The 15,536-nt window shown below is 39.5% G+C and overlaps 1 protein-coding gene across 2 annotated transcripts in view; it reads left to right on the top strand.

The window, feature by feature from the left end:
* The window catches only part of LOC123316343 (Ig-like and fibronectin type-III domain-containing protein 1), a 180,332-nt gene extending 166,547 nt beyond the window's left edge, over nt 1-13,785 (top strand). For both annotated transcript variants that reach the window (XM_044902373.1, XM_044902372.1), the window contains 8 exons: nt 5,658-6,000; nt 9,693-10,020; nt 10,109-10,284; nt 10,342-10,480; nt 10,543-10,672; nt 10,733-11,172; nt 11,320-12,428; nt 12,574-13,785. In XM_044902373.1, the coding sequence (XP_044758308.1) occupies nt 5,658-6,000; nt 9,693-10,020; nt 10,109-10,284; nt 10,342-10,480; nt 10,543-10,672; nt 10,733-11,172; nt 11,320-12,428; nt 12,574-12,768 (2,860 nt within the window). In that variant the 3' untranslated portion in view covers nt 12,769-13,785. The remainder of the gene's footprint in view (nt 1-5,657; nt 6,001-9,692; nt 10,021-10,108; nt 10,285-10,341; nt 10,481-10,542; nt 10,673-10,732; nt 11,173-11,319; nt 12,429-12,573) is intronic.
* Nucleotides 13,786-15,536: the final 1,751 nt, after the last annotated feature.

Here is a 15,536-nt window from a genome sequence, read left to right as displayed (position 1 = left end):
CCCACAACGAATCTAGAAGTTGACGGCGAAGAAATCGACTGGAAAAATGAAGCCAAATATTTAGGAATAACGCTTGACAAAGCACTTACTTGGAAAAGTCATATCAAACAAGCAATCGACAGAACGAAAGCAGCGATGAAGCGACTCTACCCTCTGATAGGAAGAAGAAGCCACATGTCGAAAGAGACAAAATTGAAGATAATCAAAACCGTTGCTAGGCCTCAACTGACTTATGGATCAGTTGCCTGGGGTTTCGCGGCAAAGAGCCACATCAAAAGAATTCAGGCCACTGAAAACAAGCTGCTACGATGTGCAATAAATGCACCTTGGTTTGTCAGGAATAGACAGATTTGTAGGGACCTAAAATGGGAAACCATAACGGAATTCATGAACAGAAAAGCAAAGAAATTATTCGAAACAGCGAAAAACCATCCGAATCAAGAACTCAGGAGACTAGTGGACTACGACCCAGAGGAAGACAAAAGGAGAATGCGAATTTACCGGAGGAGACCAAGAGATCAATTAAGAAGAGATTAAAATAAGAACATAAACTTATTGAAAAATCCAATAAAGTGTTACCCTATAGAGGATAAACACATAAATCCCAGCACGATAGTGTGCGAGAAGAAAACCGACTAAGAGATGAACGGTTTGTAGGCAATTGCCCGGAACCAATATTCAAGAAGCAGTTAAGGGTTCTTAGTGGGTCTCGAGCTCAGAAGAGTGAGAATCCCCACACTTGTTTCCCCTCAGGAGAGGGTGGTTCGTCGTCTGACTTGCAGATTTTCCCCCTGCTACAACAAAAACAAAAACAAAAAGCACGAGTGTACACTTGACGATTTATTTCTACATCTTTGAAAACCTGCAAACGATTTATCCACCGCTGAAAGTGCACACATCATAAAACCTTTTTTCTTTCTACCATCTAATCTTCAAAATCTACTAGGTCTCCACGATGCTCCCCAACTATTAGTAATCACATATTTCTCACAATGTTAATGTACTTGTCAACAACTGTAATCTGCAATAAGCATTTAAAAAGCTCGACGCTGAGAATAGTTAGTAGGTATTTCAAATTCTTATGGCTTCACAATTACGAATACTTTCGAAAAAGTTAAGTTGAGGAAGGCCTCCGGAATGTCTGTTTGATAAGACTCATACTTGTAAAAACATTTCCTGGTTACACTTCCTTCCGTATAAGTAAAAATGGTTGTTTCAGTTTTCTTATATTTTCAAAACCGTTCGTGATATTTCCGATTCGAATACATCGTTGTATTATCAACTGAATTAAGCAACTTTTATCGAAATCGACAAATTTCGTAACATCCACAACTTCGAGATGCTGAGGGTAACTTGAATCACGCTTTGTTTTCCATCCACAACCTAGCCTTAACGATATAATTGCCCGATCATTTCATGGGCGTGCTCATGAAGAGGGTAAAGTTTCACCGAAGTGACATATCACAAAAACACCCACACGTATCTCGTGTGACATCAAACGGTAGACGTCATTCCACCCCAAATAAGGCTGTTAAAGTTCAGAGGAGCACTTCGGAACACCAACTTTTTGTCGAGTCGAGACGATCAAAGAACGCAGTGTGACATTCATACCGGCAAACAGGAATCTATCGAAATTATGACACCGGCAATATCTTCGCTGTTAGGTGGAAGGGCTGCCTTTCCCTTTGTTACCAGCTTTTCCACTTTGAACGCGTGAACATGTTCCGTGCAGGTACAATGAATTCGAGAACGCCCTCAAAGGAAACGCTACTATTTTTCCCGTGGAAACTCGGATGTGATTGCAGGCAATATATTATTATGTTCTCTCCCCCCAGAACTGGGACGCGTTTCTTCGAGACGGATATTTATGTAATTTTATTTAATAATTCTTTTCCCCGTTACGGATGAAGATAAATTGGCGAGCTTGTTGGCAGAATGGATATCGAAAATTTATTCGCAGAGTCTAGGTCTTTGTCACTCCCGCGAAAATATGGGGGGAGATGACTGGGAAGGATCTTGGGGGGATTACGAATTGCCAACGTGGAGAATACCCATGTTCGAAGATATTTGAGTTTATTTTTTCAAGTGTAAGAGTAGTTATTGAAATTTCGGTAGTAAACCTGTACAACAAGAAGAAATCGAAAAAAATACCTTGCATCAGTGGCATACAGACAAAGGACAATACGAGGATGTATTGATATCTAGTAAGCCTGGACCAGTTCCATGTATAACAAAAATATTGCGTTACCATAGCAACGAACAATAACTCATTAGAAGTGTCAGTGTGAATTCTGAGGTCGAAAAGTAAACCAGACTTACGTTAATAAATTAAAAGAAAGAAGATGTCCACCGAAATTGTGAAAATCGAAAAATTGGAGTATCAAGCCATCATCAAGTACCTGTATTTGAAAGGGGTTAAGAGGTAGGCAGATTTACGACGATATACTTAATACCCTTTGTGATCAATGTCATTTGTATGCGACTGTGAAAAGTTGGACTGCAAGCTTCAAAAGAGTTAAATTTTCCATTGAAGATGATGACCGATCGGGAAGGCCAGTTTCTGTGTCAGTCCCCGAAAATATCGATGCAGATCATGACATGATTTTATCAGACCGTCGAATTGGGCTCAAACGGATATCTGTAGCACTGAATATTTCATACGAACGCGTTCATCAAATAGTTCACGTCAATTTTGTCATGAGAAAAATTACTGCAAATGAATCCCCGAATGTTTGAATGTTGACCAAAAGCGTGCAAGGGTAGAAGCATAGCGTTCGATCTGTGCTCAATTTGAAAACGATGTAGACTTCTTAAACCGAATTGTTACTAGGGATGAGACTTGGGTACATTTCTACGATCTAGAAACAAAGCAACAATCGATGAAATGGCGACATTCTGGTTCTCCAAGACCTGGAAAAGTTCTTGCTTCAGTTTTCTGGGATTGCCAGATCATAATCATGATCGATTTTTAGAATAAGGGTAGAACAATAACCGGATATTACTATTCGACACTACTGACCACTCTACGGGAAAAAATTAAAAAGAAAAGACGCGGAAAGCTATCTCCGGTTTGCAGAGCGAGAAGAAAGGTTAAAGGTCTAGAGACGTTACAGGTTCGCTGTAATAAAGGTATCCAATTAAGAGGAGAATATGTTGAGTAATATAATAAATTGACATTGAAATTTTGTTTGGTTCTATAGTAGGCTAAGAATCTTTCAATATCCTCGTAGTTTGCATCTCGATGAAAATCCAGCATCACCAAAGTGATGTCGAAGTTACAGCAAGTCAAACTTTGGCAATTTTTTAGCTGTTGACTCTCCAATTCCATCTCACTTGGCTCTACATTATGGCAGGAATATGGTTCAAATGTTTGCTCCACATTGACGAATAATTCCTCAGTCAATCTCCAAAATCGATCAATAGGGGTTCTGTTTTTTTGCTATTTTAAGGGATTTAAAGAATGCTTAACATTTTCATTATGCCTTGTTTATCATCTGACAATGTCTGATATCGTCAAAATAGTTATTGAATTGATGTTGTCGTTACTTGATGAAAATCAATCAGTTCCACCTGTGATATCAAAATAATATAGGTGTAGTATTTGAATAGCCACTAAGTTAATGAAAATGTTATTCAGTGTTTTCAGTTAATCAATAATTTTCGGTTGACTATTTAGTGGACATATTAAACAGAAGAAATCTAATAACATACGTCCCAATTAAACTCCAAACTCGAAAAATGAATGATTGATATTTCAGCCGATTCATCTGATGACAGAATCGTCCTTTTGGTGCGATTTCCCAAAATAATTCGTAATCAACGCTCAAAAGCTCGATTTGTATAATTTCCAACGATTTGATATGGATTCAGGTTGGAAAATATCTCTACAGAAACATTTTTCGTTGCAATATTCTATTGGTGCCCTGTCTATAAAATGGGATAGTATTGTAGAGCATATTCAGAGTAAACACAAAACTAATTCGAGAGTACTTGATATTCGCTAACGACCAGCATATCTCTTCGGAACATCATATATACATAGAATTGTGCTTTCGTACCGTGCGAAATTAAAATCGGCTGAAATCTATTATGCTCGTACCAATGTTTGAGTGGTCAGAAACTGTATCTAGGAATACAACGATTTCAGGAATTCCTCTGGGAATAGCGTGTTGTGCATTCAGAACGGCCATGTTGAACATATTTACCGTGGCATTGCTGAATACTGCATGCTATGCTTATTTCGCTGCATGAAACGAACAAAAATGCTATTCATTTTTCACTGAAATGTTAATCGGGAATTTTTGTTTGATCAAACGTTGATGAGTCACATTTTCTGGATGTTGGAATCTGCACATAATCCTGTAATATATAAATAACATGCATCAAAATGGAATATCGCGATAAAAAAAGATGTCCAACCAATATTTCTCATGTTATCATTGCTCTATTGAAGGTGTCTCCTGATAGATTAGGTCTAACAGGAATTCCCCCAATGGAGAGTCTAATTGTTCCTTGAACCACTTGATTACATTCGCCATGAGTAAGAAGGAGATTCATTCATTCGTGGAAACTTCATTGAAGTTTGAAATTAAATGGCACTGAATGGAAATGAAATTCGCTGATGTATAAATCCTGATGATTTGATTATCAAAGATAATTTTTATCTTAAATTTTTTACATCGAGATGACAGATATACTCATATTCTGTGGCTCCAACGATAGTTCCTTCATTCTTCTAACGTTGAAGAGCAAGTAGCTGTGATCATCTTTGTGATATCTGGAAAATATCCGTCTGAAAGCTAAAATATCTTTCAAAGGCTAAGGAATATCACTAAGGTTATTAAAGAAACTGAATCAGAATTCAAAGGGAATCCGAAAATGTGACTTGTCATTTGAGAAACGAAGTAAAAAGCTACTTTCGATAAACCCGAAGGAACAAAATCTCGAAAAACGTTCTTCACAGGCTTTCACACCAGCAAAGAATCTTACTCATAACAGGGGCGAAATTCGGACAAGACGGAGTGCCTCTCCTTTTTTGCTTTCAGTGGTTCACGGGCTTTTGTACCAGCTAGCATTAATTGCAATAGGGATAGAAGAGTCAAGAAGGTGGGTTGAAGCTGAGGTTCCAAGTTTACAGTACCAAGAGCTGGGTTTTGACGTTGGTCCCACCGGTTGTTCTGTTACTCGGCGTTAACGTGGTTAATCCTCGAGTAAACGACAAGGAGGACAATCTATGAGCGTTAACTACTCGGTACAGAACGGAACCGTAGCAAGAAAACAGTTAAATAGTAGGGCTACGGAATTTAATCAGGAATACCTGCTGAATGACTCTCTCTCTCTCTCTTAACATTCGCGAAGCAAAACAACTAAATCAACAGTCGATCTCGCATGAAACTCAATACAGAATGATAGACTGATAGGGGAACATCTTTTTCTGTACCTACCAGCGGGGTGCGGAAATGATATGTCCCCAATCTAGTCAAAATCCGGAATATTGACAGTTTTCAACGAAGGCAAAGTCTGAATTCTTAATTTGATTTGAAATTATGGTAATTAAAACCAAAAACGTGAAAAAAATGATCGAATCACCTCAAAATGATGAGGATTTTTGTTGAAAACTTCTAATTTCATCACACTATATAAAGACTGAATTTCAGATGCATGCGATACATGAGCGAATACACCAACTGCCTCCTCCAGGGGTATGGCGTCCTACCTAGTGCACCGGTAGGTGTACACTTAACCAACGTCGAAACGGAATTCGCCATCATCCACTGGGACCAGCCGAAGACCCTGGGGGATACCGTGACTGGATACAGGATACATTTACGTAAATTCGACGGAGAGGATGCCGACTACACCACCCACCTCGTGAACCACGGCCCCTTCGTTCTGGAGGGACTGGAGAGCAACTCAGACTATGAGGTTTATGTCGAAGCCACGAACAGTCACGGAGTGGGAACACCGAGCACTAGGATTACCTTCAGGACCGAGAGCAAGGTAGGTTTCTCATTCGACAAGTTATGTCATGATAGGTGATACGAGGATGTATTGATATCTAGTTAGCCTAGACCAGTTCCACGCATAAAAAAAATATTGCTTTAACATAGCAACGAACAATAACTCATTAGAAGTGTCAGTGTGAATTTTGAGGTGAAAAAAGTAAACCGGAGTTACGCAATAAATTAAAAGAAAGAAGATGTCCACCGAAATTGAGAAAATCGAAGAATTGGAGTATCGAGCCATCATCAAGTACCTGTATTTAAGAGGGTTAAGAGGTGAGCAGATTTACGAAGAAATGCTTAGTACCCTTGGTGATCAATGTCCTTCGTATGCGACCGTGACTGTGCAAGCTTCAAAAGTGGTAAATTTTCCATTGAAGATGACCGATCGGGAAGGCCAGTTTCTGTGTCAGTCCCCGAAAATACCGATGCAGTTCATGATATGATTTTATCAGACCGTCGAATTGGGCTAAAACGAATGTCTGAAGCACTGAATATTTCATACGAACGCTTTCATCATATAGTTCACGTCAATTTAGACATGAGAAAAATTGGTGCACAAAAGATCCCCAAATATTTGAATGTTGACCAAAAGCGTGCAAGGGTAGAAGCATCGCGTTGGATCTCTGCTGGATTTGAAAACGATGTAGACTTCTTAAACCAAATTGTTACTATGGATGATACTTGGGTACATTTCTAGGATCCAGAAACGAAGCAACAATCGATGGAATGGCGACACTCTGGTTCTCAAAAACATAAAAAGTGTCGTGTCCAAAAATCTGCTGGAAAAGTTCTTGCTTCAGTTTTTTGGGATTGCCATGGTGTAATCATGATTGAGTTTTTGGTTAAGGGTAGAACAATAACCTGAGATTACTATTCGGCATTACTGACCACTCTACGGGAAATGATTAAAGAGAAAAAACCCGGAAAGTTATCCAAAGGTGTTTTGTTTTTGCAGGACAACGCCCCTGCACACAAATCTCATGTTGCCATACAAAAAATTCGTGATTTAGGGTTTGAATTACTAGAACATCCCCTTATTCACCAGATTTGGCTCCATCCGACTATCATCTCTTCCCTCAACCGAAAAAAAGTTTAAAAGGTCGTAAATTTTCTTTCAACGAGGAGGTAATAAAAGCTGTGGAGGTTTGGTTTGCAGATCAAGAAGAAACAATATTTTGAAAGGTCTAGAGACGTTGCAGGTTCGCTGTAATAGATGTATCCAATTGAGAGGAGAATATGATGAGTAATAAAATATTTTGACATTGAAGTTTTGTTCGGTTCTATAGTAGGCTAAGAATTTTTCAATATATCCTCGTATATCAAGGGTGGTAGAAAATTCGCACATTCCACAATGAGTCAACCAGAATATCCCTATTTATTCCGAATGATTTAGTTTATATCACGAAGTGAACTGATGAATATTGAACCGATTAACACAAAAATTTACACCTTAATTACCAACAGAACAATATGAAACCGAATATGTAAATATTTGAATTTCCGTTTCTGAATCCGCTACGAGCTGCTAATTCCTCTTTATGGCAGTATTGAGTATGCCCGCAGCCTTAACTTCCTCCCTCAGTTTCGCAGCCTGCCTCTCATCGTATGTGGCCTCGTATATCTTCCTCTTTATCCAGTTGTTCGGATTGCCTGCCCTGACCCAAAACCTGTAGCTCGTTGTATGTCTATAAACCTCCCCTGGCCTCAAGACCACATTGGGAAATCCGTTCGTATTTATGGCATTAGGATAATTTCCAGGAGTAATTGCGACACCGCAGTGGGCTTTGTACATGTAGTCCCCCTTCCCATGGATTTTCTTATTCGTCGCTCGACTCTTCATGTCCTTAAACCCGTCTATCGCTGATGAAAAATGAGATAGGATTCGTTCTCTTATCTCGTGCTCCTCGATGATCTCCTGTTCTTCCTCTGGTTCCTCTTGGACCTTCGCTTCTTTCAGTATGTAATCGACGGCGTCCAAAACATCCTTGCATTTTTTTAGTTGAGGCTCGCAAGTCCCGCAGTAATGGTGGATCTTCTCCAAATATGCCCTCTGTATCTTGGTCAGCTCTAATTTATCCATATTCTGCTTATCCCCCAATTTAACACCTTTCACCAAATCTATGAGGTCCCTCATTTCAAAATAATCTTGACTATTGTCGATCGCCAAGATTTCTTCGATGTTTTTGTAGATACTTCCAACCACCAGTGAAGTCGTGGAACAGGTGTAGGGTTTCTCCAGTAATTCTTCTATAGGAATTGGTGCACCAGTACCAAACTCGTTACCAGTGGAGAAAACAGCCCCTTTTTGCGAACTATATATTTCTAACATCCTTCCAGAGGGAGGATGGAACAGTCTGGATACAAAACACTCTTGATTTTCCACGCCACAGTTAACGCAATAGTTTTGGTCGTAACCATCATTGGGTTTGATACCGATCACCTTGCTCAAGCATTTTGGTATTTGGAAGTCGTATAAGGTGTTGACGACATTCTTTATTTCACCAGTTGGTATCCTATCTTCGTCCTGGATGGTGTAGCAGTTCGCGTTTATCGTTAGTATATGGTTGTAAATTTCTTCAGGGCCTTGATTCGATCCAGCCAGGTTGAAGTAACAGAGATGGGTCAGATTTACGATAGTTGGTTCCGTACAATAAGCCTCATAGTCTATACGAAATTGGTTCCTTTGACACAACTCGAAGGTGAGTTTGACGAAAAGCTGTCCTGGATATCCTTCCTCCTTATGGTCGCTCACATAGCTCATGATAACTTTTGATCCGTCTACGTACGGTGTCCAAACAACCTTGTCGAAGCCTCGGGAACCGCCGTTATAGTGGTGATGGGAAACGTTCTTCGTGAGATATGAAATGCCGTGGTCGAGGTAAAAGCTGCCATCTTTGATGTAGTTCGCGCATCTCCCCAAGCAGGCTCCTAACGGATGATCTCCATTCTGTACGTGGCTCTCCATTTCATCGAATCCTAGAAGAATATCAACTGGTTTACCCCTTTTGTCCGGCGCTTTCATAATGACGATTCTTGCGCCGTAGTTGATAACAGAGACGGTTAGTTTGTTGTAGTTCTTCCAGGTGAATTTCTTGATATGGTGTTGACAACCTCTGTGATCCACGTAAGTGCCGTAAAAATCTTCCGAGACTTCTACGGCTTTAGATTGGTAGTGACGTATAGATGCAAAATCTGGAGTTGGCGGGGGAGGTCCTGGAGCTCTTTCTGCAGATTTTCTTCGGGTGGATCTAAACGTTGTGTCCTGGGTCGCGGTTGAGAAGCTTTCATTTCCGTTCCTGAAAGGGTCTCCTGAAATTGCAGAAGGCAGGAATCCTTCAGACATGACTCCAAAAATACTCGAGATTTATACAATGAAACAGCAATTTTTCCACGTGAACTAACAATTCAATTGACAGAATGGTCAAACGTTTGACACCTTCAATTTCTTCTTCTTTTTTGGGAATATTTGGAGAAAACTCAATTGTCTTCTATGGCATGATTCAAAGATGCTTGTCTTCTATACTCTTCTGGTCTATCAACTCCTTCCAAAGACAACTTTGATGTAATATGTTTCAGACTATAACTTAACAGAGTATTCCAAGCTACAGTCAAAAAGTGTTTGATACCCCTTAAGTCCTTGGCTGTATGTATGTTATCAAAAATGAATGGTCTTTTTCTTCATTTCAGATCGTGGAGGAGGAACTGGAAGAAGCATCAACGTACAACGTAACAGCTTGCTGCGTTGAAGCGGACCTCAGTAACGTTTGCCTTCCTCTGTGCTCCTACGACGCAAACATGAGCGATATCAAACAGTTGGCCGTGGTTTGCGCTTCCGAATTCCACAAACTACTGAGATGCGGTGCTGGTGGTAGAAATCATGGCGCATGTTGTGAAAGGAGAGGAGTTCCATCTAACTGCCTGTCCCTTTGCGCCGGTGTTATCGTCAGTTCTTTGGCAGAAACGGCCACGCAGTGCATACCTTATATTGGCAACATTGTTCAGTGCTTCGAGGAGGGTAAGAAGAAGAATAATGAACCCATGGCTATCATTCGACCAGCACTGAATCCTGAAGACATTTTTTAATTAATATACTTTTTTTCCAGGGACTGGGTTACTGCCAGGTCCCATTGCAGAGCTACATGCTACTGTCGTTGATAATCATTCAGTACTTTTGGAATGGGAACCTCCAATAGATGGCAGCAATGTGACTTCATACATCGTGTATTACCAGAAAGTAGACAACACTACAATGCATGAAACACCCCTCAAATTGGACAAGGTAAGCATGCTCACAATAGAATCATCTTGTTTTCCACTTTCAACCATTTTCTTGCAGCAAATTGAAGTTCATTCCACGACCACAACCCTTACCGGCTTGGAAAAAGACGCTACTTATCATATGTTCGTGGTCTCGAAGAATAGACATGGGACATCTCTTCCATCCTCAATCATCGTCATAACCCTCATCAAAGCAGGTAGGATGATCTGGAGATCATTTGGTCGTGTAGCTCGAGTTGATTCTGAATTCCTTTTATAGATTCTCAGTGGGTAAAGGGCGTCATTTTCCATCCACACTCTTTGGCTGTTGCCACTCACAGTGCAACGTGGGTGACCATTAGCTGGCAGCCTCCTGAGTTTAGTCATCCATCAGATCAAATCACATACAGGTATGTCCACAACAGTATTTGGATTTCCAACCAATAATACTGGATCATCTTATTTCGCAGTCTGTACTATAAAAAGACATCAGATGACGATTTCCACGTGGTCAATACAACCCTAACGACCCATATGATCTCGTCCTTGGAGCCAAATACCCAATATATCGTTTACGTGAAAGCTATGACTGACAAAGGAGCCAGTATACCATCAGAGACCCTCATTGCTTGGACAGATCCAGCTTATCCTGCTGTTGTAGAGGCTCCAACCGTGCATCCCATAAATCTAGTTATTGAAGGGAGCAGCATGACCATTCTGTGTATAGCCATGGGAACACCTATGCCCACTATTTCCCTCTACATTTCTGGAAGACTTGTCAGACAAGAAACTACCAGGCATATGGTCACTGTCATTCATAATGTCACCAAAGATATGAACCAAATATCCTGTTACGCCGACAATGGATACGGGACGCCTATGCAAGCATCCAGGAAGATCACCATAAGTCGTGAGTTTAAACACAAACACATAAGTCTTCCTTTCCTAAACATCCCCACACCTGGGGTCTTCATACTATTTCCAACATCAGCTTTTGTTTATCAAATATTTCTTTTCATCAGTCAAAACTAATTAACTAAATCTCTCCATCTTCCAGATGGACCCCACATTCAAGCCAGTGGAATAACAATGGCGATACTCGGAGATTCGGTAACGCTGGAATGTAAGGTCGATGCCCAGCCAGAACCCAAGATGATATTCTGGAGAAACCATGAAGAGAGGACCCCAGTGATTCAGGGCGGTAAATACGATATAGTCACTGCGAAAGTAAAAGAGGAGGAAGATAGGTACCTCATGCAACTAACAATCAAACAAATCCAGATGATGGACGTGGGAGAATATTACTGCCATGCCGAAAACGCTTTTGGAAGCGCCACTCAACCTGTATCGGTCAGATTGAGGAACATAAAAACAGTCAAGAACATAACACAGTGTTGCATAAGCCTCAACGTGACATCGCCTTGTATGGACGCTTGCTCCTTCTACATGGACATCGACTCTGTCATCAATAAATTAGAATGCGTGAATGACTTCGAGAAACTGATGAAATGTGCTTCTGATGGTTCTGACCATAGGAATTGTTGCGTCCATTCGGGTGTCCAAAGGCATTGTTTGGACTGGTGTCGTGGAGAACCAGTCATCAACAAGAAGATCTGTACCTTATCCTACACCAAACAAATAATCAACTGCTTCCATGAAAACCAGGATAAACTACCTGGTCCTCCACAAAACGCAAGGACTGAATTCATCGATGCTCACACCGTCAAAATAATTTGGGACCCACCAGTCAAAAATCCTCATACTGTTGAGATCTACAGAGTCATATGGAGACCTTTAGATGGTACAGACGAGAAGTCGGTTTACAAAAACGACACCCCAGAAACCAGCTTGGTGTTGACCAACCTCAAAGAGGGTGGAACGTACGAATACGTTATCAAGGCTGGAAATACGAAGGGTACATCAATACTCACGAAATCCGTCAGGTTTATCACAGGCGATAAGGATGTAACATCGTCTGCCAACCATGCTAGGGAGGGAAATCATATGGGAGTAGCTGTAGCTGTGATTTTAGCCATCATTGGAGTGATTGTGATCGTTTGTGGTGCTTTGTACCTATTCAGGAATAGGAAGCTATTGAAGGGGACCAATGGCGTTGCTTTTGAGAATCCTAGCTATTTGAGGGAAGTCAACATGGATCACATTCAGGTTAGTAGTATTGTCACATTATTGGTGGAGTAACTAATTATGATGCAACACTCTTTAGCCGCATTTTTTGGACTTATTCCCAACTAAATACTCAACATACGGACTTTGTTCTACTGCCTCGATTATATTGATATTTTTTCATCAGATACCACAGGGCCAAACCGAATCAACGATGTCTAATGGCGGTGCTAACGGCTTGTCCGTTTCGTCAGCTTCAGGAGGCCATGGTTGGAAGAATGAGCAGCTGCAAGTACCCCAATCACAAGAGGTCAACCCTACCCTCTATGAAGAGTTGAAGTTGGGTCAAGATGGTGCTGGTTTCAAGAGGTTGAAACCCTAGTATGAGAAAATGATTAGATATGAGTTCGAATCCAGATTCTGAATAAAATATCATCATTTGTGATTGTGATAGTAAATGAATTGAAAATTACCTTCGGAACTGTTTGATCGGATGTGTATTTTGGTAATGAAGATGGAGATTCAGTTTTGCAGGGTTAACATAAATTGGACCTTTTACATGATTGCTCGTAAAGGAGTATATGTTTCGAAATTATTCTCATTAAGTTCTCTCAAAAGTATCATTTTTGCATCTTCTGTTCTGCAGTATTTTTGAGAGATTCACGCTGAACCCAACTCTTCATAATATACCTCAATCAGTTGATACGATAACTTAATCAGCCCATGAAATTGTGATTCATTTTAATATTAAATAGACATAGGAATCAATACCTAACAATTTAGTTTATCGAAATAATTTCTGATTAGTATTATATGATGCAACCTAACTGTAAATTATTGTAAAAAAGGTCTAAGAAATTGGTGTACGATTGAGTGTGATAAAGACATTAGATGCTTAGATTTTAGGAACTTTCTATCACTAAATCTCTTTGAATAATTTCTCCACACCTACGAAGCATCCGTCAAATTATAGCACCCAAATAATCTCACCTCTACTCCTTGCTTTTTCAACAAAAACAGACTTTTAACAATCGTATAAAATTGAGTAACATAGTTTTATAGTCTCTTTAACAGTTATAGGTTTAATGGCTCTAATGACGAGTGGTCAGTTCACAGATAATAATAATGGACATCTGATTATAGTAACTGGACCCCGACAGTGTCTAGTCCAATAAAACTATGTGTACTTAACAAGTTTCAACAACGGAGGAGTAAGCCATTATTTTCAAATTTGGTGCACTCTCATGTGCACATTCAACGTGCCTTTTCCCAACTTATTGTAATATATTCGTTCTAGAAGTAGTATTTTTAGAGATTTTGATGTACATAATTTTTGAAAATTTGTAAAGTATGTCATTAAATGATGATGATGTGAATAAAAATATAAATAAGAATAAAAGCTTACTCTTTTATTTAATAAGATAGTAATTCACACCAGAGTAGGTGTGAAAATGTAAAAAAATAATAAAGAGCTCCTTGCGTTTATATTTTTAACTTCAAATAATTTTAATTGATGATACATACTCCTCCAAACTCACACTTATGTCTTTGTGCGTCATCTGTGCTGCAAATATGTCGTGGTAATCTTGGCATTAAGAAGTTTTTTCCTGTTTTTCAACAATCATTTTGATATGTGTGATCTTTTGACATCATTTAGGAGCCGTTATGTAATCCGCACCTTTTAAATATTTGCATATCCGCGAAGAGCAGAATTCCGAAATACCGCTGAGCTACCAATATGAATATTTATGTCACCTAAACATATGGAAGATAGAAAAGTACCTGTCGTGAAATAACCGTTAAAGCAGCCATTAATAGACGTTTTAAATAATTCGGGATTTTAAACATTCAACATTTCCAAGTCCTTCCTTCCTAGAAACAGAGAATGGTGTAAACCTCCTACGATCCTTCGTTTTTGAGTTAGTACTATTAGTAGTATTCAATGATTTCTAAAACGTCCCATAATTTTTTTGTTCCTGAAGCTAGAGATCAAAGTGATCATGCCCTTCAAGCTGAATGGACTAGTAGATATTTTCAACATGGTCTGACAGAAGAAGATGGGCGAATATAAGGTATTTGGACCAAAGATATGGGTGACATTATTTCCAGCAACCATTCTCAGTATAAAGAGCTCTGAAACTTGAAACCTACTCTAAGGAGCATCATGTAATCCACTATAATAGACCACCGTCTATTTTTTATCAGTTAAGAAACGCTTCCTTCACTGAATCATCGCATGAATGAACACAAAATCTAGTAAGGCATCGACTCCCCACATTCAAATCTCGCGTCAAGATAATGAGGCAGGTGTATGGAACTGAAATAAACGGTTCCTTTCAAATTGTCTGTCTACCAACCTCATTGTCTTCTTCACAGCTGACTGTGCTCGAATTGAGGGGTGTTACACTGACCATCAATCGACAGTTGGCGAAATAAGACGCGTGTGTTGAAATGCAGACTGGATATTTTCTCCTTTGCTGTAGCCAATTGATTTCCAGATATTCCAGCAATATAGGTATCATCGTCTTAGATCTTTTGGTTGAATGCAGGACCATTTTCATGCTGAACACAATCGGCATAGACGCAATGTTATTGATGTTAGGTACTTCACAGGCTTGAGTTAGGACTTATTGTGTTATCTGAGTGCTCATGAAAAATTTGAAGGCGAAATGCCTAGTTCCATAGAATGGTGTGATATGGACAAAACTTCTCAATGTAAGCTATACATATATTGTAACAGTAGATTCTTGAGGTCAAAAGAAACACTTTTTTCGTTAACCATTTTTTCCGAATCGGCTCGGTTTAAAAGATACAGGCTGTTGAAAAACCATAAAAAAAATGTTTTCAGTTCAAGCTCATGAACGGTTTTATCGAATGGAATGAATTTCGGAATATAGTTTCTTATTAATTTGGTGAATCTTTTTCGAACACAAGATATCAGCCACGTCTTCCAGTTTTTCCATTATGACCATCACGTACCATAAAAATACCAAAAATCCAAAGAACCCAACTCTTGAAACTAAGTTGGAGGATATCTAATGAATATTTGAACGTTTTCTAAAAAGCATTCTTCATACTTTCTCGTATAATGCGCCGTTTTCGAGTAATTTGTTCAAAAATAGTATCTGTGAAATTTGAAGAATCTGTACT

This window comes from Coccinella septempunctata, chromosome 7, assembly GCF_907165205.1.
Source record: "Coccinella septempunctata chromosome 7, icCocSept1.1, whole genome shotgun sequence".
NCBI lineage: Eukaryota > Metazoa > Arthropoda > Insecta > Coleoptera > Coccinellidae > Coccinella > Coccinella septempunctata.
The sequence above is the reverse complement of the archived record's forward strand: the minus strand, read 5'-3'. Positions and strand labels throughout refer to the sequence as shown.